At 45.5% G+C, this 24,450-nt stretch overlaps 1 protein-coding gene across 1 annotated transcript in view; it reads left to right on the top strand.

Annotated features, from left to right (window-relative positions):
• The window catches only part of LOC147734647 (protein mono-ADP-ribosyltransferase PARP12-like), a 235,978-nt gene that overhangs the window by 144,150 nt on the left and 67,378 nt on the right, over nt 1-24,450 (top strand). Inside the window, exons 5-8 of the mRNA XM_086952946.1 lie at nt 16,107-16,205; nt 21,392-21,518; nt 23,024-23,192; nt 23,506-23,623. Coding sequence (XP_086809072.1) covers nt 16,107-16,205; nt 21,392-21,518; nt 23,024-23,192; nt 23,506-23,623 — 513 coding nt within the window. The remainder of the gene's footprint in view (nt 1-16,106; nt 16,206-21,391; nt 21,519-23,023; nt 23,193-23,505; nt 23,624-24,450) is intronic.

Raw genomic sequence — 24,450 nt, 5'->3', positions numbered from 1 at the left:
AAACAACTTCTACTCCCCAAAAGACAAGCAAGCGGTGACCTGGGGGGGGGGGTGGATCTTGCCCCCGAAAGAAATCACCGCTGCAGCGGTGCCTCGGTTGCCGAACCCTCCACTAGCGCCAAGAAACCGTACGGTGCACGTTGCGCTCTATAAATGTTTTAAATTGGAAATTAGCAGCACAGCAGGGGTTCCAGGGGGATGCTGTTGGGGGCAGCCTTGCAGATCACGCCAAGCTGTAGAATGCCTTACGCCTCAGTTGAATAATTAACTTCCTATCTATATCTGGGAAGGTAAACAGCAGCAACACAAGCCCTAGATGCTCGTCCAGGCTGCCCAGGCGGCCAACGGACAGCTGGAATTTAAAATGTTTACTGTTTATCTGGAGTTTATTACCGTCTGCAGCACGGTCCTGCTGATGGAAGGAACACAGGAAATATGTGAAGCGATTTAGGATAACAGACTGTGAGCATCTGCCAGCACTTTACTGGACTGGTAACATTTGCATGATCTGGCTGCGTTCATTTGAATGGAACCGGCAGCGTTCCCTGCTTCATTTGCCAAGGGGACTATGAAGTATTCTAAATCTCGGGGACTACTTGTGGATCGCGTTGCCAAAAGAAGACGACTATTTGTTGTGGCTTTTGTATTCACGCGGCGGTCAGTGCATTTTTCAACCATTTATGGAAAAAGAACTCTGTGTTCGAGTTGGATTTGAAAACAGTGTATTCATTTAAAATCACACCGATACTTTGTGCGAGCTGTGTAAGCCGCGTTGGAGGTTTAATGTGCTCGGGATTCCTACGCTCCTGCTGGGTACTGCCATACATTCGAAGAACTCTGACATGGCTGCATATGTTCGGTGAACTTCTGGTACGTGCGAGATGCTCACGCAACGAGGCAGATGCCAGGTAACAAAGTGAAATCACTTGAAACAACTTCTACTCCCCAAAAGACAAGCAAGCGGTGACCTGGGGGGGGGGGGGGGGGATCTTGCCCCCGAAAGAAATCACCGCCGCAGCCCTGCTCCGTGAAAACCGGAAGTCAGGCACTTTTGGCAGGGACGGGGGCGGGGCCTGCAATCAGGCAGGAAGTCCCGCCCGCCCGGTGAGTACCCGACCGGCGCTGCAGAGGAGACACGGAACACGCCGAAAGAGCCCGGTGAGTGGGAGGGGAGGGGGGTGTACGCGTGGGTGTCTGTGTGCGCTGGTGTGTGTGTGGGGCAGTCTCTGTGTGTGCGTGTAGGTGCGCTAGTGTGTGTAGGTGCGGCGGCGAGGGGGGGTGTGGGGGGGTGTGTGTGTGTGCCTGCGTGTCTGTGTGTGCGTGTGTGTGTGTGTGTGCCTGTGCGCGTGCGCGTGTGCCTGTGCGTGCAGGGGATGGGGCCTGCCTGTGTGCGTGCCGTGTTTGCATGCAAGCCCTGCGGTCTGCGCAAGCGCGCTCGCTCCCGCGGTGAAATCCGACACTGGGAAAGCGCGTGGCACTCTGCTGTCCACTTTCCCAAATACGGATAGCATTAGTTGTCTTGCTGACAGCATTCATGCTTTCGCATGAATGCTACGTCAGCTCGACCTAAAAAAGAGGAGTACCACCATAAAAAGATGCTCAGAGAGCGATTTTTGGTGGGATGAAATTCTAATGAGGAAAAAGAAGAAGTCCTTCTTTGTTTTTAATAAACCCCTCACTCACCGACCTGGTCGGTGACATGCTTCATCATCGGGGCCACCTTGACAGCCGAGTGCCATCAAGGTGTGCTGCGACACCTGGAATACAGTGGAGCGGGTATGTGAGTGATGAATGCAAGAAAAAAAGTATATGAGTTAAAAAATTGTCCTGGTATGGCCTATATGTGAAAAATGTATTCTTAAGACTACTGGACAATGATAAAAACAGTGTGTGTCGATACAATAAAGGTTTTATTATGACCAAGTGTATCTGTAATATATGTGCAAAGTCTACATGTTTCAAACCGTGTGGAAAATGCCGGTTTTTCTTCAGGACCAAAAAGGAATTGGGTGGTCAGGGTACACTAGCGCCCTGCCATACCTGCAATCCTTTGTTCCCAAGTAACAAAATTAGTTACTGGGCAAGAAAAAGGTAACCCAGGAGTGGTTACGTAAAATAGCCCAAAAACCTGTAAGGAAAGAAAATGTATAAGTCACAAAAACTAGTTACGTGCCTGTAACGTAGTGAAGTGACGAAATCTGCTCTTCAGATGCTCAAACATCACTTACATCTCACACTAAATCAAACACCAAAAGCCCTACAGTAGTGCCTTGTAAGGATCCAGATAGAGAACAATTACTGTCTCTCTATATGAAAGGGTATAAAACCGTCACAGGAGAACCTACAGTAGAACTCCCTTTCCAAGAAAAGAAGAAACCAAAAATTCCAGTGAAACCACTGTTTGCCGTTACAACCAAACATACATCAAATCCAGTGATAAAGCTTGGTACTGGGATCCCGCTTTCAGCCAAACATAATGCACAGTTGTCCATCATTTCACCTCCTCAAGTCACTACAGCGATCGAAGTGGACCCTTTGGCACCAGCCAGCATTAAGGATGATCCTACAAAGCATCAAGGATGATCCTACAAACAAAGGAGACATTCATATGTCAGTGAGTTCACCTTCTTCCCTTAATACAAACAACCAGCACTCAACAAGCAAACAAATAATTTATGCCAGAATCAGCAGATGCTTCTCCTCCTCTAGCAAAGGACATGAAGGATCCTATCATAGCCCCTGGCACCAACATGCCAGACAACAGCAAACCACCTACGAAGTCCTCAGTCGATGCACTGCCTTCTCTACCGATGAGCACAAAGCACCCAGTACCATCACCTCATACCAGCTCTCTGGACTACAACAGCACATTGTTGTGTACTTCAACACCTACCCCTACAATGACCAGCAACTGATACTGTGAGTGGTCCTCCTACTCTGAGCTCCACTGACAACATAAGTTCTGATGACTGCACAAACCCCGTGACTGTTTCAACCTCAGACTCAACACACATATAAATCACCTGTGCATCCTACTCCCGCTCCCCTCACTCCTGTTTCCAGAACAAATGATCAGCTGAAATTTGTACCAGTTAAAGAATATTCACTGAGAGCTCCTGCACACCGAAATGAATTGAATTTAATTGACTTCTATAACGATAGAACCCAGGCGCCTGCACCAAAAAATAAGAACAATCTTTGCCTCTCTTTCAACCTCGGTTAGGAGCATGACGCCTAAGCAAATTGCACCATGAAAATAGCACACATAGCAGTGCTGTAAAATCACCTACATAGCACCATCAAATGGATAATGTTCTATTTAGCACCAATGGCACATAGCATCATAAACCGGGTTGAGAATGTAAGCTGCAATTGGGCTAACTATTCCAAATTGTGAGTGCTAGAAAGGAAAGTGGCAGCTGCAAAAATTCAAGGGGAAACAGTTGAAATGTATAGATACATGCAGTAAAAACGCTACGATAAAACACGCTGTGTTCTAGATTACAATACTTCCCCTGACTTTCCCTGTCTGCAATGCTGAAGTTTGTTTTCCTTGTCACTGCTTATGTTTTGATTGCTACATCACAATTTATTTACGGGGCTATTTGCACTCACCATTTAAAGATGAGCAACGAGGGCTAGAACTTTTCTTGTATGTGTGCCTCGTCGTGGGAACAGGGGTTGAGCGTACAGGAAAAGAAATCTGAGAGGCAGTGTCACCCTCTATCCAGTCTGGGAAAAGAAAGTGCACTCAAAAAGCAAGGTAAACATTTCCTCTTTGTGGCAGCTATTTTTCACCAGCAATAATATCCACTTGTATGTCTTACTGTGTGGTGTCTCTCCTCCTCCGGCCTACTTCAACTTGCACCATTGGTTACTATCATAGGTGTTGGCCACACCTTTGCATCTACAGTGCAAATGGGCAAATCCATGACATTGACCTGCTCTAACTACATGAGCTCTGGTGCTTTCCCTTTTCAAAGGGAGGCTCTGGTACGCAAAAGGAGTAACCTGAGAAGTCCAGGTACAGAGAACCAGTGAGCAGGGGTACAATTAAGATACTCGTTAGCGTAATAAAATGACACAGCGGACAACCAGATCTTGATAGCATCTCTTGTGCAGCGTCCCTTGGAGCATGTAGGAGCTAAACACGTTCTCATGATGGACTAAGAGCCCACAATAATTTCCTAATTTTCCTTCATTTAAAGTCAGTGAGACTCAACACTTGGGAATCCATGGTCAATTGCTTGCTCTATCCTACGCCCTATGTAAGGGGCCTAGGAGAATGATGTTCTGGGTACATTTATCTGGATGATCAACTGCCAAGACTCCCAAAAGAGGTTCTAAATCAACCTAGCAGCTCAGAACCGGAAGTGTAAAGTTACTGCAAGAGTTTAATGATATTCTTCATGACATAAGAGGGCTATCCATTTTTAATATGCTTGAAACATTTTTATGTGTGTGTTTAAGAAAAAAGAAACTTACTGTTCGAGGCATATGAGCTGCAGATCTCACACTTAGCATTAGATCGCCATCTGGTGTTTGAGTCGGATGTTGCAGGTTGTTGTTGTCTTAGAAGAAGTCTTTGGAGTAACGAGATTGGTGACTCCTCCCTTGGACGATAGTGCGCATGGGCATCGACTCCATCATTAGATTGTTTTTTTCCGCCATTGGGTTCGGATGTAACTTTTCCGCTCCGGTTCGAAATCTACTTTCCACGTGAAAAAACCTCCGTAACTCTTCACATTAACTTCTAAACATCTCAACCTTCGAATCAACTTCATCAGCTCGATTCTGGCCGTCCACGCGGGCCGTTGGGCCTATCCATGCTCTGAGGCCTACATCTCATGGAAAGGACGCTGTTCAAGAAATGCCCCCAGTGTGGAGCAACATTTCTGCACAGTGACCATCACAAGGTCTGCAACCTGTGCTTAGCACCTGACCACGACGAGTCCTGCTGTCCAGCCTGCACATCCTTTCGATCGAAGAAGACCATTCGAGAACGAAGGGCTCATCGACACATGTAAATGTAAATGTAAATGTATTGGCATTTATATAGCGCACTACTTACCCGTAGGGTCCCAAGGCGCTTCGACCGCTGCGAAACCCTTCCTGGCTTCCCTGAGAGATGGTCCCTTAATGGGTATCTCCAGGGTGAGACCAGGCATCCCCGGCGGTCTGGTGGGGCCATTAGTGAAGATGAGGCAAGCTAATGCCCAGAGTTGCCGAGTGTGATCGCTGATCAGAGTGGGCACCGAGGCGAGAGAATTATCGAGTCCGCTGACCCTGGTCCAGAAACCTGCCGCGCCGGGAATCGAACCCTGGTCCCGGGCCGTCCTCTGCTCTCGGGTCTGCCGCCTCTAACCAGTGAGCCACACTACTTCACTACACATCATGCAGAGATCAGCTCCGGAACCGGTAGACCTCTTCGACAAAGGCACAGATGTCCCAGAAGAAGATTCCAAGGATCTCAAAATCGTTTCAGAGGCAGACCACAGGTACCAATCCCACCAGCACCTTCGGCGCCAAAACCAAAAGAAGTCCCGGCTCTGAAATCGGTTCTGACGCCGTCGACTTCAAAAGACAAACCGGGCCCAAAAACTCCCAAGCCTGTAGACAAACCAGCTTTGAATGTTTCCATTCCGAAACATCCAGCTTCGGCTCCGAAACCAAAATCCTCTGAACAAAAAACTATGCCAAAGGACTCTATTACGCCTCCTAAGGCTAAGGACAAAAACAAACACCAATCCCGCTCGAACAGAAAAAATCGTCGCCGGAAGCGGTTACTGAAGAAGAGGAGCTTTTTCATCTGGATCCTGTTGACCAAAGCAGAACAAGATTTATATTGATCCAGAGACAGGACATGTCACCACGTGACCATATAGGAAGAGGAAGTTAGACACAGCACATGTTCCTCCAGTGCCTGTGAAGAAGAAGGACTCTGCCACATCGCCTATGCACCCTTCTTCTCCTATACTTCCTTCTAACCCACTTCCTCTACCTAAACCTATTACACCTCCAATTGAAACTTCTCCACCTCATACTTCTCCACCTCATACACCTCCACAGGATGATGATAATGACGACATGGGGATAGGGGGTAACCCAGATGACCCTTTCACTTACCCAACTGACCCACATGATTGGCAGTACCCTATCCCACCAGACATACCGAACGTCCCAAGTCTACATACATACCCCTCTAAACCATCTCCACCAGACGACAATATTGGTTTTGGACAGTTAATTAATAGGGCTGCCATCTATCATGGTGTCACAATGCACTCAGATGAGGCAGAAGAGGACTTTCTATTAGATACATTTGAACAGTCCCAAAAGTCAGTGCAAATATTGCCAAAGAATAATGGAGTCATTAAGCTTGCCCCCGAAGTATTTAAAGATCCCCTACGTGCCAGGATTCTAAACACTACAGTAGAGAAAAAGAATAGGCCTGCCCCTGCAGATCCTGTTACATTAAACAACAGTTGCCTTTGGATTCTCTGATAGTTTCTAATTCTAGGAAGTGCGCTAACTCCCAAGCCTCAGGAGAAGCGCCACCTCATGATAAAGAATACAAGTTGTTGAGGGGAGGAGCCAAGACGTCGACCAAGATGGCCGCATAAGCGCCCGGCTCCGCCGCTCGCCCTCTCCCTCCCTAACATCCTGGCATTGATCCTGCATCAAACCCCCATCTCCTTGCAGCTGAGACGACGCGGTGCTCGACCGCGCAATTCCGAGCTCGCGATCGCCCCGAATGACCGAGTAACGTCGACGCAAGGATTGAGGCCTGAGTCGGTTGTACTCCGGGGCCTCAAGTAGTGACGCTGCCGGCGGTGAGATGAACAACAGCGGCAGTGGCTGGGCAATAAGGACCGGTGAACCCCAACGGGAGTTGCGGTTCGCTCGATTTTGCCGGTGGCCACAGGAGAATATCAGGCAAGTGCCCCGAGCATCCTAACGTTCTTTGGCTGACTCTCTCTGCAGTGGCTGCCCCGGGAACTGACGGCAGTTTTAACGCCCGTATTGGATTTCGTTGATGGGCTGCCCGGGGGGACCTGGTTTTTAGCGGGACCGCCGGCCGGCGGTAACCAGTGTCGTATTACGGATCCCTTCCTTCTGCATGGCCGGTGAGATGTCTGTGGCGCTAAAATACGGAGTGCTCTGAAGGGCTCCGTCACAATCACAACATCTGCTGCTAAAGGGTACAGCGACCCAGAACGCACAACACGATGTGTACCCTCCAGTCCGGGGACCCCCAGGGGCGAGGAGCGTCAGAACCAATGAAAGCGGAGAGAGGGAATACACCCTGAGAGATGTCCTCCTGGCTATTGAGGACTGCCGCACCTCACTGAGCCGTGGACTGCTGGCCATTCCTGACTCCCTGGTGGTTATTGCTTCGGGTATGTTGCCGGAGGGCACGGATGGGACTGTGATGGGGTTTTCGGTAGCTACAGATTGAGCATAGCCGGCTGAAGACTCTCAGTGGTATAAAGGGCTGGACCCTGAGGACAGTGATTACATCGGCCATATTTGCACGACGGACAATTCCTTTGTTTCCCTGACTCAATTGATAGCTGCCGACCGACAAAGCCAGACACTTCCACTATCGGATAGCAACTACTGGAGAAGAGGTTTCGTCACTGTGGGGCTGTCCACACAGAATACTCGAGTGGCTCTTAAGAGGCAGTTGTGGCCACCAGGTTCGTCTGCCGGTGGAACTGAGGAGATGGGAACTGTGTTTACTCATGCTCGAACTGGCCAAGGTTGAGTGGGGCTTGATTGCTCTACTACGTTGGTGATTCCGGTGGTGATGCGGGACTCGGTTTGGTATTGCAACTGTGGGGCGAATATGATGTTCAAGTAAAGATGGCCGCCTTCTTCTTGGGGAGCTTACACTCTCTTCTGAGATGTAGTGGGGTAGAGAGGGGGTGGGACTGGGGGGCGGGCGCGTGGGCTCCTCCTCCAATCTTTTCCCATAATCAGGGTTTTTCTTTGTTGGGGTGACAGGCATGCCCATACGGGGGGTAGGCCGTAGCCTTCTGCTGGTATGCGGGGTGGGGGGTGATGGGATGGGGATTTGTTTTCTTTCTTTTTTGTTTCTATGGCCTTTCTTCTCTTTTCTTTTTATATACCTTTGAACAGGTGGGGGCTTAAGTCTACTTCGTTCTGGGAAGAATCTTGCAATGTGCGCTTAATGTTTTTACAGTGATTGTTGATCTCATGGGTGGACCGCCGAGTTAGCGCACAGTTAATGTATACCTGCATATTTTGCTTTTCGTGTTTTTGAGTCCACTTCCTAATCGTTTCACGCTGAATGCCTACATCCTGCTACATGGCTTGCTCCAAATAAGGATTCGCTAGATTGTATGTTCTTAAGATCCTCATTCCCTTATTATAAAATGGAGTCCTCTCACATCCTGCTAATTCGTGGACGCGCTTTGATATGAATCCTGCTTTTACGATTTACTATAACCTAGGACCCGTAGTTGTTGTACTGTGCTCATTTAGCTTTGCATGATCTTGATTTGTCTAGCGCCGGCCCTAAGGGTTGTAGGCTCATGTCTGTATCTTTCTGAAGCAATATATATATGTGGTTTTCCAAATAAACATTTTCACAAAAAAAAGAATACAAGTTGTTAGATGCTTCTGGTAAAAGAATAGCTGCCCAAGCAGCCAATAACTGGTGCATAGCTAACACCCAAGCACTGCTCGCCTGATACGATAGGGCCCTTTACGATCAGTTAGAAACCCTACTACAACATTTGCCTGACCAATATAAAATACAAGCAAATGATCTCATCCAAGAGGGTAAACTAATTTCAAATGCATCAATAAAATGTGCACTTGATGCAGCAGACACTGCCTCTAGAGTCATAAATACCAGTAGGCTTCTTAGGCGTCAAGCCTGGCTACGCATCTCGGGTTTTAAGCAGGAGGTCCAGACTACTATCCTTAACCAGCCGTTCAACTAACAACATTTTGGCCCGGCTAAGGACACTGCACTAGAAAAAATGAAAAAAGATACTGAGTCTGCCAAATCCATGGGAGCGTTACAGTCCCCACAAACACGAGGCTCCTTTCGTCGCTCCTTTTACAGAGGAGCCTCCAAACAAATGGGAGCAGACAACTCATCTTCCTTTAAAGCCACTACACAAACATCCCCCAATAGAGGCTATTTTAGAGGAGAGTACAGAGGAAACAGAAATAATGGAAGAGGTCGAGGTAATAACACCAATCGTACCTCTCTCACCACAAAACAGTGACTTCCTTCCACTCCCCCCACAACATTCCACTCCAGTCGGGGGGAGATTAGCACAGTTCCTACCTGTCTGGAATTTCATCGCAACAGACAGGTGGTTAAGACAAATTATCCAGTATGGTTACTGCCTAGAACTTACAGCTACCCCTCCTCATGTACCACCCACTGAGTGTCCCATGTCCACAGAACATCTTACGCTACTAAAACAAGAGGTTCTCTCATTGCTTCAAAAGAACACAACAGATTGTTACCTTACAACATCAAGGAACAGGAGTTTATTCACTGTACTTCCTAATACCCAAGAAGGACGGGACACTATGATCAATTCTCTATCGCAGGCCCCTCAACCTATATATACACTCAGATCATTTTCACATGATCGCTCTACAACAAGTGCTCCCGCTGCTACAACAAGGCGACTTCCTTGCCACACTAAATCTCAAGGACGCCTACTTCCACATTCCCATACATCCTTCTCACTGGAAGTATCTATGGTTTGTACTAGACGGACAACACTATCAGTTCAAAGTCCTTCCATTCGGAGTGACAACTGCACCCAAAGTGTTCACAAAGTGCCTTGCAGTAGTAGCAGCGCATATCAGAAGACAACAAATACATGTCTTCCCTTATCTAGACGACTGGCTAATAAAAGCCAAGTCGTTCAATCAGTGTGTTCTTCACACTCATTAAACCAATCGAACATTACACAACATGGGGTTCACGATCAACTACACCAAGTCGGCTCTCCAGCCCTCTCATGTACACCAATGTCTGGGGGCCACAATAAACACCTCTACAGCTCTAGCCTATCCCAGTCCAGCCAGGATAGCGAGCATACAAGTCACAAAAATTCAAAAACCAACACTCTTCCAGCCAGAGTATTCATGCAACTCATAGGCATGATGGCATGTTGCATTTTTATTGTACCATATGCAAGACTTCAAATGCGTCCATTACAGGAATGTCTAGCACGACAGTGGAATCAGGCTCAAGGACAATTTACAGATCTGGTGTTGGTGGACAGCCACACACATCGCTCTCTAAAGTGGTGGAACACTAAAAACTTGTCCAAAGGGCGGCGGTTTCTCGAACGTGTTCCACATATAGTACTTACAACAGACGCATCACTCAAAGGATAGGGAGCCCATCTCCTCGGACATACAACGCAGGGCAGATGGACCACTCAACAATAAGTGCTCAACATCAATCACCTAGTGCTACTAGCAATATTCCTAGCACTAAAATCTTTCCAAGTACATGTACAGAACAAAGCTGTCTTGATCCGGACGGACAACATGACACCCATGTACTATATTCAAAAACAAGGAGGCACACATTCTCTGCAACTGTCCTAGCTTGCACAGAACATTTGGAGATGGTCCATCCCTCAAAATATATATATACTTGCCGAACACCTTCAAGGAGTTCACAATCAGATTGCAGATCTGTTAAGTCGAAAGACACAACAGATTCACGAATGGGAACTGCATCCACAAGTTCTTCTACCATTTTTCCGCAAGTGGGGCCAACCAGACATAGATCTGTTTGCCACACACGACAACGCAAAATGCCAAACCTTCTCCGCCAGGTTTCCTCACCCATTGTCCAAGGGCAATCCAATATGGATGAACTGGTCATACAGATTTGCATACGCTTTTCCGCCACTCCCACTAATTCCACTAGTGGTACGCAAGCTCCTATAACAGTCTCTCAAACTAATTCTAGTAGCTCCCACATGGGCACGCCAACCGTGGTTCACAACGCTGCTAGAACTCTCACAAGTCCTGCACCAAAGACTGTGCCTGTCTCCATCCCTACTAACACAGAACCATGGAGAGATCAGACATTCAGATCCAAGTCAGCTGAATCTGGAGATCTAGCTCCTGAAGTCTTAGAGTTTGGTTAACTTAACCTTCTGCCAGACTGTATGAACATCATTAAAGAAGTCAGACAACCTACTACTAGAACATGCTATGCTGCAAAATGGAAAAGATTTGCCATTTACTGCACCAATAATCATATAAATCCACTGGATGCTTCCATCCAAAATATCATTTGCTAGCTACTGCATTTACAAAGATGTAATCTGGCATATTCATCTATACGTTTACATCTAGCAGCACTCACTGCTTACTTACAAAACAGACAACACTTGTCACTATTTAGAGTCCCTGCAATTAAAGCTTTTATGGAGGGCCTAAAAAGAATCATTCCTCCTAGGTTACCACCCTCTCCAGTGTGGAACCTAAATATTGTTCTTACCAGGCTCATGGGACCCCCCCCCTTTGAACCTTTACACAAATGCAAACTACAGTTTCTCACATGGAAAACAGCTTTCTTAATTGCCATTACCTCTCTTAGAAGAGTAAGTGAAATTCAAGCTTTCACTATACAGGAACCATTCTTAGTTACATCGTAACAAAGTGGTCCTCAGAACAAACCTAAAATTCCTTCTTACGGTCATCACTCCCTTCCATCTTAATCAATCAGTGGATTTGCCAGTGTCTTTTCAAAACCCAGACTCTGTAGCAGAAAAAGCTCTACACACCTTAGATGTTAAAAGAGCACTTCTTTATTACACTGACAGAACAAAATCCTTTTGCAAAACAAAACAATTGTTTGTAGCTTTCTCCCCTCCGCATAAAGGAAATCCCATTTCTAAAGCTGGGATTGCAGGATGGATCGTTAAATGTATCCAAATATGCTACCTAAAAGCAAAGCGCACATTAACAATTCCTCCTAGAGCGCACTGTACACGCAAACTAGGAGCCTCTATGGCTATCTTAGGGAACATTCCCTTAGAAGACATCTGTAAAGCAGCAACATGGTCTACAACACACACCTTCACTAAACACAATTGTGTGGACGTACAAGCCAAACAGCAAGCTGCAGTAGGCCAAGCTGTTCTTAAAACTCTCTTACAAACGACTGCAACCGATACAGGTGACCACTGCTAGGGGAGATACTGCTGTATAGTCTATGCTAAGTGTGAGGTTTGCAGCTCATATGCCTTGAACGGAAAATGCTACTTACCAGTATGCATCTGTTCTTGGCATGTAGAGCTGCAGATTCTCACACGCCCTCCCGCCTCCCCGGGACCTTTATCTGTTCCAGTTTTATCTTATTTAGATATACACACATGGACATCTTTTCTTTCTACTAACTCCTTCATTTCCCATCATGGCGAAAAACAATCTAAGGATGGAGTCGATGCCCATGCACACTATCGTCCAAGGGAGGAGTCACCTATCTCGTGACTACAAAGTCTCCTTCCAAGACAACAACAACCTGTAACATCCGAGCCCAACACCAGATGGCTATCTATTGCTAAGTGCCAAGACCAGATGCATACTGTTAAGTAGCATTTTCCTTTCTTGTAAGCATGAACAGTGAAGGTTTTCTCTTGGATTTTTGATGCTGAGTTGGGATTCCATATAACTTACATTAGAACATTGGAATGCTGAGAGCTCAATTGAAGACAATGGACTATCTCCGGGCTTATAAGGGCTGGTTTAAGCCCACAGCTCCATCATATTTCTCCTTTTTTCTTTAGTAAATTCTACCCTTAGTGGGTGGAATTTTCTAATAGCCTTACAGGCAATCCAGGTTGATAAAGGCCCTCTCCCTTGTTATAGGGCCCTTAAAAACCGGTATAGCCCTCGTCAGCTGGCTATAATGCTATATTACAGTGAATGTCCTCTCAGTTCAAGGATTTTGTTTATCTAGAGATACAATAGTTGATTAAAAATGGAATAGATTGCTGTTAATCACTTTGTCTAATGCAATGATATGCATGATTACGAGCTCGCCTATCTTTAAGTGCTCCGTAAAAATAGGACAATGTTTATCTAATGTACTACATAGGGGCCTGATTCAAGAAGAATATCTGCACTCTGGCGGAATCTGCAGAGAATGCGCCATGCAGAGATTCATCCCAAGTGCGGAGATTCCGATACTAGTGTGGAGTCATGAGTGCAGAGAATCCTCACTCGTATATTTACTACACGCAAGTACCTTCATGAATAAGGCCCTTTGTATGTCAGTTATGTTGCAGAGGCTTATGTAGTTGTAAGCAGTTGCAGCACATTTCTCCAAGTTCTCAGTCTGGGTTGGTGGAGGTGAGTGCCAGTAGCAGTTCTGTATTCAGACACCGGCCTTAGACTTGAAGGCCAGGCAACCCATATCTAGTCAATCAGTCAGTCAAAGCACGAGCAGTCTCAGTTGTGTCCTTTGTGTGTTCTAGTCCCAATTGGAACTGGAGATACCCATAGTATCTCATCTCGTTTAGGCAGGTTGCCTCTGGCCACAGTCTTTCTTCAGCAGGTTTGGCAGTGTGCTCAGGACTTGGTCCGCCATCCGAACAGTGTAGATGTCTCCAGCAAGACTTTGTGAAGACGCCATTGGAGGTCTTTAGGGAGGTGGGTAGTGGCAGAGCACCTGAGCAAATAATATGAGAATTCCTCCCACCAGTCAGAATTCCATCAAGTGAAGTCATTAAAGAGCTGTTTCACAGGGAGATGGAGAGACAACTTGCAGAGTCATCTCTCTGCAAAATGCAGTCACTTTGGGTGGGTAGGGCAATGTCTTGGGAGAATCCTTTCATAGGCGGTAAGTCCCACTGTTCATTCACAGTTTTTGAGATTAATTTGTGCAAGTTCTAAGCCATATTGGCAGTTTATCTCCTTCTTCTCAGGTAACACAAACAGAATAAAGGTTGGCCCCTATCATATCCTTTCCTCTTCTTGCAGAGAATTGCTGAAGTGAAAAAGTGAACTTATATTCTGATAAAAGAACCACCTTATTTCCAGAGGTTGTAGCAATTGATATTTTGAAATACAGAATCCATTGCCACTAAGGATGTGAAATCACTCCAGGCAGACCTTGGCCAATCAGATCTCATTTCTTTGGCTCAGGCTAGGACCAGTGCATACCTTTGACATATACCGTTGTCAAAATGTAACTGGTCATAGGATGACCTGATGAATCTTGCTGAATCTGCTGGGGTACATACAGAGGTTCCCTGTGCTCCAAAGTAGGATTTGTGGATTCGTACCATGCACACAGCACCTGGACCTAAAGTGGTCGGTATAGGGAAAAGAGAAAAGAAGATACAAGTAGTGCAAGCAGAAGTTGCAGCCCAAAAAAGGAACACACATATCTTTTGCTAGGGAATTCTATTGTGGGTTAATGGCTTAAGGGATCCTAGTAATGACGCACAGTACAGATTTGACCAGGGAAAGGCCAGTAGGCAGTCTCAGGAGGAACGCATCCATCTATAGACCATAATCATTACCACTTTATACCTGTCAGATGAACTCCTAGACATGGGGATAGCAGTGTAAAGGGGGTACACATGGTAGGCCCCTAACTTAAGCAGTCTCAAACACTGTGTCTGTGAGCAACGTCTGAGGATCATTATGGTGCACCTCTCACATGACCTGGGAGAGGTGTTCCCTGAGCAGCAAAACCTATCCTGTGTACATGCAACATATTGGAACTGTAGAAAGTAATGTTCCAAAATGACAAAACTTTTTTTTGTGCCCACCCCGATGTCCACCTTGTTGCGTCTACATGCAAGATGATGTCATTTTGGATCCATAGAAAATACCATACTAAGTAGCCACCATTTTGGCTTTGCCAGTACAGGAGTAATTAAACAAGTATTGGAAACCCCAGTAGAGGCAAACAACAAGCATTTGCAAAGCGATACTAATTGGCTTTGACAATGCTTGTTAAAAGAGGTAAGCTTAATACTGTTGGGTAATGGTTGGTTAACATTCCTCTGCTGGAGAGTAGCTATGGTGAAATGGCGGCATGAGCTTCTGTGTGCGAGCACTGTTGGTTTGGATTGTGGCGCTCCTGCAGATGCATACGCTCATCAGGTATGACCAAAGACTGTCTGCGTTGATCTCTCACTCGCATGCTTCCAGCCAATATCGGATGTGTGGTTTAGGCAGGTGTGTGAATTGATGCGAGGTTCTGATGTAAAGGTACCTTCCATAGGATCACACACATTCCACCCTTCCCCTAAAGATGAAAGTGCATGGATGATGTCACAGAATTACATTGTAAATCGAAAGAGCATGTGTTGGGTGTCTCTCGTCAACATCATTAGGTTGCAAATATGATACTTCCTCTAATAAAGTAGAAGTGGTAAAATATTTTCATTGTAAATATGTTGACAGGCATTTACAAACACAATCTACATGAAGCATGAGAGTGAATGAGAGCCACCTGTGCTGCATACCCCTGTGCTCCAGGTGTTACAATATGTCTGATTAATACTATGAGGTGAATGGAGAGGTTAGTTGGAATTAGATTGTTATTTTGAGAGAAGTGAGGATCCTAAAATAAAATTGGGTAATATCTATGGTTTCATGCGTTGTTTGCCCAATGCTACAGAAACTAAAGAAATATTACCTTAGGCCGATATATGGAGGGAATTAAGTTTACATTAGAAAGCTGCAGTCCAAATTTTATATAACCTATATACTTAATGATGAATATATGTTTGCACATTTTTATTTCAATTTTATTGTTTTAATCTTCTAAGAACGTGGATGAAGCACACTCGTCTGATAAAGGGTGTGGTTGAAATAATATCTAAATAAATAACCTGTCTCCCATAGTACAGTAAAGTGAAAGGATAGGATAGGATATTATATCTAACGTCTAGCCTGTATATTGTGATACACTGATTGTGAAAAGGCATAAAGACTGAAGATTGAAAATGTAACCACCACTTCATGGTTGTTATTTGTTACAAAAATACTAACTTAAAACAACTTAGAACAGCTCTCTCTTTTGTGGCGAAACGATTAACTCTGTGCTACTTTTCCATTCCCAGTTTCCCAACCCCTTGTGCGGCGAGTGGTTTCTCCAGAAGATTGTGGTGATCCGAACGAGATCTGCTCCTATCACATCTGGGCGTTTTGTCAGCGCAAAAGTGAGTCCTTACATACTTCTTACCGCCTGATCCTCGCAGGCAGTGCACACCTGTGTCCTGCTCAGCATGGTCGAACTATCACTGTCTGGAGTTTAGCAAACTTATGGTTTGGCTACTACAAATATTCATAAGGATGTTTCATGGCCATCATGTGCTATACACTATTATAAGATCTTTTGCACATTGTTTTGCGTCAGGGAAAGTGAGACTTGCCAGAGAAACAGTCAGAGAGAAGTAATTGAGTCAATAGGATTATTACACAGCGATCAACTAGTTATTTCATGGCATGGTGTAGAGATTTGGAAGAATAGTATCTGAACTGTGGCAAAACACAGCAGAAATACCTTTATATGTTATGATGTTTTGTGTCTTTTAGAATACATTTAATTTTAATTTAATTTTGCTCTTCCTTCTTCTCTACTATTGGTCTGTTTGAAAATCTGTCAGTTACTACAGCCACTGATATGGACTGTTCTATGCATACACACGTGGGTCCAATTGACAAAGGTACTTTGTAGTACTTTGTGTTATGTGATATGGACTGTTCTTTGTATGCACACGTGGGTCCAATCGACAAAAGCACTTTGTAGTACTTTATGTTATGTGATATGGACTGTTCTATGTATACACACGTGGGTCAATGGACAAAGGCACTTTGTAGTACTTTATGTTATGCCTATTTGTAGAGCGCACTATCACCTGTTAGGATATCCTGGTACTGAGCAGGTGTGAGTCTTGGCACACTTAGGGCCTAGTGGGATGGCTTGAAAGGCCAGGTATTCAGCTTCTAGCGGAATTCAAGAAGTCAGGAAAAGGCTCAGCTGCAGCAGGCTGTAGTGGCAGATCGTTCCATGAGTTAGGAAGATATAGGAGAACGCTTGACTGCCAGATCCGGTTTTCCGTATGTTTGGGATTTGTGCAAGTAGAAGTCCGGATGAGCGGAGGTGTGTGGAAGGGTTGTGAAAGCAGATGCGATTATTAAGGTGTGCTGGGCCAGTGTTATGAGGCCTTGAAAGTGTGGGTTAGGAGTTTGAATTGTGCTCGTTTGTTAATGGAGAGCCAGCTGAGCCCCTTCAGGTGTGGTGTCATGTGAGTGCGGCATAGGAGTTGAGAATTATTCGGGCTACAGCGTCCTGAATGGTCTGCAGCCTTCTAGTGAGCTTTGCGTTGATCCCGGCATAAAGGGTCCACCTTGCTTGTGACCAGGAGGTTGATATCGTGAGAACGGATGATGAGGGCTAGAGGGATCATGTATGCACTGAAGAGGATCAGGCTCAGGGAGGATCTTTGCAGAACTCCGCAGATGAGGCTGCGGGCATCCGAGGTATATTGCCAAGTTAACTTACTGGGTCCTTACAATCAGGAAGGAGCAGATCCATAAGAGACAAAGAAACAATTGATGGACGGAATGCTGGACAATGCAAACATTCACCCCCAATCACAAGGATCTGGGTTTAATCCATCATACTTTTGCTCACCACACCACCCCAGTTCAGACCCAGCTATATGCAAATCAGTGGGAACAGTCCAGCCCGAACTGCCAAGCCAGGTTCTCCCAGGACCGGAAACAAGCATCCTGGGACCGGTTTCAGGGCATCACCCTTCACCATCTAGGCTTAAATCCAGTGGTGCAGTGAGCACGGGACCCACGTCTGGGCAACCCTTCCCACTTAGGGCGACATATGCATAAGAAACAATTGTTGGACTGAATGCTGGACAATGCTAACATTCACCCCCAGTCACAAGGATCTGGGTTTAATCCATAATTCTTTTGCTCACCACACCACCCCAGTTAGGACCCAGCTATATGCAAATCTGTCTTGAACATGTTCCTTATGGGAACAGTCAAGCCTGAACTGCCAAGCCAGGTCCTCCCTGGACCGGAAACAAGCATCCTGGGACCAGTTTCAGGGCATCACCCTTCACCAGCCAGGCTAGCTGGAATCCAGTGGTGTAGTGAGCACGGGACCCACTTCTGGGCATACCCTTCCCGCTCAGGGCGACATATGCAAAAGAAACAATTGATGGACGGAATGCTGGGCAATGCAAACATTCACCCCCAGTCACAAGGATCTGGGTTTAACCATCATTCTTTTGCTCACCACATCATCCCAGTTTGGACCGAGCCATATGCAAATCAGTCTTGACCGTATTCTTTGTGGGAACAGTCCAGCCCGAACTGCCAAGCCAGGTCCTCCCTGGACCGGAAACAAGCATCCTGGGACCGGTTTCAGGGCATCACCCTTCATCAGCCAGGCTAGTCTGAATCCAGTGAGTGTAGGTGTGGTCAAGACTGATTTGCATATGGCATATGATATGGCTGGGTTCAAACTGGAATGGCATGGTGAGCAAAAGCAAAAAAAACTATAGGATTTAGGCCCAGATCTCCGTACTGTGGTGAATGTATGACATTGTTCTGCATTCTGTTCATCAGCTGTTCTTTTTGCATTTGTCACCCCGAGTGGGATGGGTATGCCCAGACGTGGGTCCTGTGCTCTCCATGCCACTGGAGTCAAGCTATCCCGGCTAATGAGATGTGAAACCCCGAAACCGGTCCTAGGATGCTTGTTTCCAGTCCAGGGAGGACCTGGCTTGGCCGTTCGGGCTTGACTGTTCCCATGAGGCGCAGGGTCAAGACTGATTTGCATATGGCATGTTCAAACTGGAATGGCATGGTGAGCAAACAAATGATGGATTTAGCCCCAGATCCCTGTACTGGGGTGAAGCTATTGTTCCCTCTGCATGGAAACATGCAATGATAATGCCTTTATTGAAAAAGGCTAATGCTGATCCCAGCATTTTAGCTAACTTCCGTCCCATCTCGCTTATCCCAGTATTTTCTAAAATTTGAGAAAAGCATATTAATTCTCAACTTTCCACCTATGTTGAGCTTAGGGTAATCCTACATCCATCACAGTCAGGTTTCAGATCCGGTTTCTCAACAGAATCCACCTTGTTGGGAGCCTCGGAAAACATCCGTTTCCGAGTCGACAGGGGGGAAACCGTGGCACTCATTTTGTTGGACCTGAGTGCCGCTTTTGATACAGTCTCCCACCCCATCCTTGTCAATGCCCTCCGATCTTCGGGCATTACCGGATCAGCTCTTAACTGGCTTATTAGCTTCTTAGCCAACCGTACTTTCCAAGTTTTTTCCTCCTCATCTGCCTCCCAATCCTTTACATCTGCGTATGGAGTCCCACAGGGTTCCATCTTGAGCCCCTTGCTCTTCAACTTATACGTCAGACCTCTGGCGTCCATTGCGGAGCAAGCTGGGCTCACAATTTACTCCTACGCAGATGACAACCAGATCATCTACTCTCTCTCCTCAGACCCTTATGCCCCCTCTTCCACCCTCCGTTCAGGACTGAACAGCATCGCAGCCTGGATGTTGGACAACAAACTTCAACTGAATGGGGGAAAAACAGAACTTCCGCTGTTTGGACATAATACTACTTTATGGGGCCCCCAACACTGGCCCGCTCAAATGGGCACTCCACCCTCTCCTGTTAAATCAGCTCGCAACTTAGGCGTGATCTTCGACGATCAACTATCCATGAAAAGTCATGTGATCAAAACTTCTTCCATCTGCATCACAATTATCAAATGGCTACGTAAGATCATCTGGATGCTGCCTATGGATACCCAGAAAACTGTTGTCCAGGCTCTAATTACTTCAAGACTGGATTACAGTAACATCCTTCTCCTGGGCGCCAGCAAAGAGGTAACCCGAAAACTTCAAACAGTTCAAAACATGGCAGCACGGTTGCTCTGCAAACTACCCAACACTTCCCCCACCTCTAACTCTCTCCGCGCACTTCATTGGCTCCGGATTGAAAATCGCACGAAATTCAAAGCTCTTTGCATCATGCACAAGATAAACAATGGCCTGGCCCCACCATAGCTTACTTCCTTGGTCCATCATCACTGTCCCCCCCGCACCTTGCGTTCATCTAATCAACACCTCTTTTCAGTGCCTAGAATCAGAAAAGCCAGAATGGGAGGCCGCTCATTTGCCTGGCTAGCCCCTTCACTTTGGAACTCTCTCCCCCTTCAGTCACGAAAAGAACCTGACTATTTCAAATTCTGCAAACAAGTGAAACATTGGCTCTTGATTATGTAAGCTTTCTTCCCGTTGCCCTCCCCTCTGTCTATGTTGATTTTAGCACCGGGAAACCTACGGGTAGCTGAGCACTCTACAAAATTTAATATAATAATAATAATAATAAAATGCATGACATTGTTCTGCATTCCGTCCATCAACTGTTCTTTTTTACGATCCATAAGAGTGCATGTCCTTTGATTCCGATGTTGTGTAGGTGTTGGATGAGGATGGGATGGAAGACTGTGCCAAATGCCGTGGAGAGATCCAGGATGAGGAGGACCACTATATCTGTGCTATCTAGAGTCATGTAGATGTCATCTGTGGCAGAGATGAGGGCAGTTTCCATGCTGTGGATGGGTCTTGTAATACAATGTGTTGTATCCTGAGATACATTTGTGAAGAGGCCAAGAAACTTACAAATACCCTTTAATAAAAGTCCAAGGAATGCACAGTTCTTTCTGTTTTTGCTAACTGTTCATAAATATTCCCCCAATGCCACAGTTGTATTCCTATTTTAGATGGTTTGGGGCCAATTCACAAAGGCATGTAGGAATATACTACAAGATTACGGCGCCTTGGTGTTTGCAACATGCCTCACGCTAGACAAATCAACCACATTTTATTAGTGATTAAGATGGGCCAGTCCCTGAAACTGCTTGTAATTGGTGAGCTGGGAAGAGTTTCGCAGATAGATTCAGAGGCTTGGTAAATGTGAGCCGTGCATCAGGCCTTACTTTGTGTTTTGAGAGTGCATGCTCTTTACAGGTTTGAAATGTGTACCCTGAAGAACTGTGTATCACATAATATTATGAGTGAATCCAAAAGCAGCTGTGCACGTTAATGTACATGCTACTTCTGAAAGGCCAGTAGGGTAAGCGAAGAGTCCAGACTCCAAACCATTTAATCCTTGTGCTGTCTGCAGAGACTTATAAGTGCAAGCAACAGTTGGAAGGACACAGTCTTAATTTATCCACTCATTTTCACTACACAAGCATTTCATTATTAAAAACGTGAAACCTATGGGCATTGTTTTAGGGATATAAAGATGGCGGTGCATGCACTTCTCATTGCTTTGATCCGCTAGGTGAATGTCTACGGATGCACTACCACTTGCCTTATCGATGGCAGATAGAAAAGGTGCCAGGAGTCTGGGAGGACCTTCCCTGGATGGAAGACATCGAGAAAGCGTACAGTGATCCCAACAACACCAGGTACAGCAGGGCTTGTACATTTGATGTGATGTTAATTGATGCAGGATAACTGGTATGCATCACTTCTCCAAAGTGTCTTGCAAGATGTGGTGTGTTTTACATCACACAGATATATTTTACATTATGAGTGTATTAGGGCTTTGGGAAAGTTAACATTGTGGATGTTGTTACTTTTGCGGGCTTGTCCTTTCTCAAGGATACACTTCATCGTGTTTACTTTCACCAACTGGTGTGAAACACACATACTATGCAATCTGGATGAAGATTGGTTGGCAGAAATGCATGTTGAAATTAGCAGCTACACTTTATGAATATGGTGGTGCTCTCCTTTCCAGTACTCACAGAAATTGGGCAATATTTACTAAGATTTGACCCAGTGCAACAACCAAAGGGAGAGAGCAGAACACCTCTATATCTACTACAATATGAAGCACTGTGCCGGTGCACTTTTGACTTCTTTGCACTATGCACACACACCCTTACACCATGGTGGGAGGGCTTTGTGTGTTAATCTAGTATAGGATTTGTACTGTGCTTGGACTTAATGAAAACGTTTTTTAGCTTTGTATGTGTTCATTACAGCACACTTGCAACTTAGTGCCTGCTCGAGGAGGCGTAATTGTTTTCTGCAAACCCCATCTACCTTTTTTGGTAGATAGCGATTTGTTTAAAAAACCATGAGAGATTGCATGGGAACTCTAGAGTATTATACTACTTATAGTACTCTTGCTTAATGCAAAGTTGCAAAAACATGTCTTGTGCTGGAATATAAACCCTAAAATCAACATTTTGTGGTGGGTTGAGTCACTTCAGTGATGCAAGACCGGCACAAAGTTTTAGAAAATTTACCCCATAGTGTTTTTATATGTCGCTCTCATTTCTGGCTGATGAACGAACCTTTTGATGTCACATTGCCTACTGAACTTCCAAAATGTTAAATCTAGGCTCCCAAGGACTCCTAAGAACTCACAAGTTGGTTTACTAACCAGCAACATTGCTTGAAGGACATATGAACAATAGTCACAATAAATGTTAACTTTATTTAGCACCCCAGTGCTACAGTCTCCCTCCCTATGGAACTAGTAAATATCAGGTAAACAGGTGGTAGCTGCTGTAGTGCGACGAGTAGTGGATCGGTTGACGCACCAGAGTGGTCAAGGGGGCTGTTATTCCATGATGGGAAAGTACCCCCAATTGGAGCCCGGGAGTCATCTGGCCCCACTTTGTGTCTGTAACGTTGTTCAGAGATGGCAGCCGGATTCATCATGAGCTTGTTCTGTTGAGCTGTTGCTGCTCAGGCTAAGTGATCAGTTTATTGGATGAGCTGCTGAGGTGTTGGTTGTCAGCTTGCTGATATGTAAACAGTCTTTGACCTAATCCTCTGTATGGTTCAAATAATCAATCGGAGAGCTGTAATGTAAATGACTATGAATACATCTCTAAATTTGACCCATAGTCCATAAGCATTGCATGTCATGTGTTCTTCTTTGTTCTTTCTCAAATAGTTCGGGACGTCATGATATAAATTTTGAGATAATGACTTCTTCACATCATCAAGTTCGGCGACTCTCTACAGCGTCTTCTGTGACCCAACCTCTTGACCATCCGATGAAGACAGAGTGGGTCTGGCACTGGATAAATGAACATGGGACGTGGATTGAGTATGGACAGCATGTGAGTGTCCTACGAAGATGAAGAAGGATGGGAGGGGAAGTGAAAGGGAGACGATTTAGGAAAGAAAGGCTCCTCCTTTCCTGCACAAAGGGGCTGGAACAAAGACCATTCCGTTCAGCTAATTCAGGTTGCAGGACTGATTGGATGCAGTGGCAGGAAATAATTGATTCTTTTAGCAGATGGAGTTAGGTTGTCTTTTGGCAAAACAATGGACAAAATCACTTCCCAACCCTGTTTAAGACATAGGGGCCTCTGTATATTTGAATTCTCCAAATGTAAGTTTTACTGACTTGTTGTCGTCTTGATTCTGTAGGGTGGAAAGGAAAAAGCTACAATAGCTTCGGCAGATCTGGAAACAACCTACCTCGCTGATCAGAAAGCAGTAGTCCCATTTCAGGCTGGATCTCAGCAGTACCAAATATATTTTAAAGGTATTGTGGCTTCCATTGCATATCAATACTTGTCTTATGCTGACACATGCGTGGTATGTTTTAAAGAATGTTTGATGCAGCAGGAGTTATCTGTGCTTTTTGATTCTACGGGGACTTGGCTCTTCCCTCAACCTCCCCCCTGACTGTAACCTTAGAGGTCCACATTCCACTGCCCACTCCCCTCTCATGCAGAAAATATACTTGTAGCCTTTGGCTGCAGCAGTGCATAGTTGTGTTCAGAGCCCCAGACATAGGGCCTGATTTAGAGTTTGGCGGATGGATACTCTGTCACAAATATCACATCCACCTAATACAAGCGCTATCGTATATAATGCAAATGTAATACGGCAGACTTCATATCTGTCACATTTTTGAGGGAGTATCCCATCGGCAAAGTCTAAATTAGGCCCATAGTTTGAAGGAGAAACATTTCAGTGGCTGCTCTGACTGTGAAGCCATACTGCAGTCTTTTGTCAGTACTGCTGTGGGATAGGGCGGTAGTGGCCTCTAAGATATATTTATCTTTCCTATCTTAATTTTGGAACCCATCAAACTCACCCAAGGTTACAGGGACCTCTTCAAGCCAAACACAAGCCGTTTCACATCCAAATAACTCAGGCCTATCCCTTTCACCATAAAATGAGAAACTGGGCTCTTTGTACTTTATTCATTCCATCGGTCACTTAACTTTATTTACTGTACTCTGTCAAAGAAGTTAATCCGAGCACACACCAGGCTATAAGATTAAAAACACCTCAACTTGGATCATAACTCTTGGTACATAGGGCCCAGAAACACTCTAAAATGATTACTCTAATTTTGAGCCT

This window comes from Lissotriton vulgaris, chromosome 1_2 (genome assembly GCF_964263255.1).
Source record: "Lissotriton vulgaris chromosome 1_2, aLisVul1.2, whole genome shotgun sequence".
In the NCBI taxonomy this organism is placed as follows: Eukaryota; Metazoa; Chordata; class Amphibia; order Caudata; family Salamandridae; genus Lissotriton; species Lissotriton vulgaris.
Note: the sequence above shows the minus strand (reverse complement) of the source record. Positions and strands in the feature narration are given on the sequence as shown.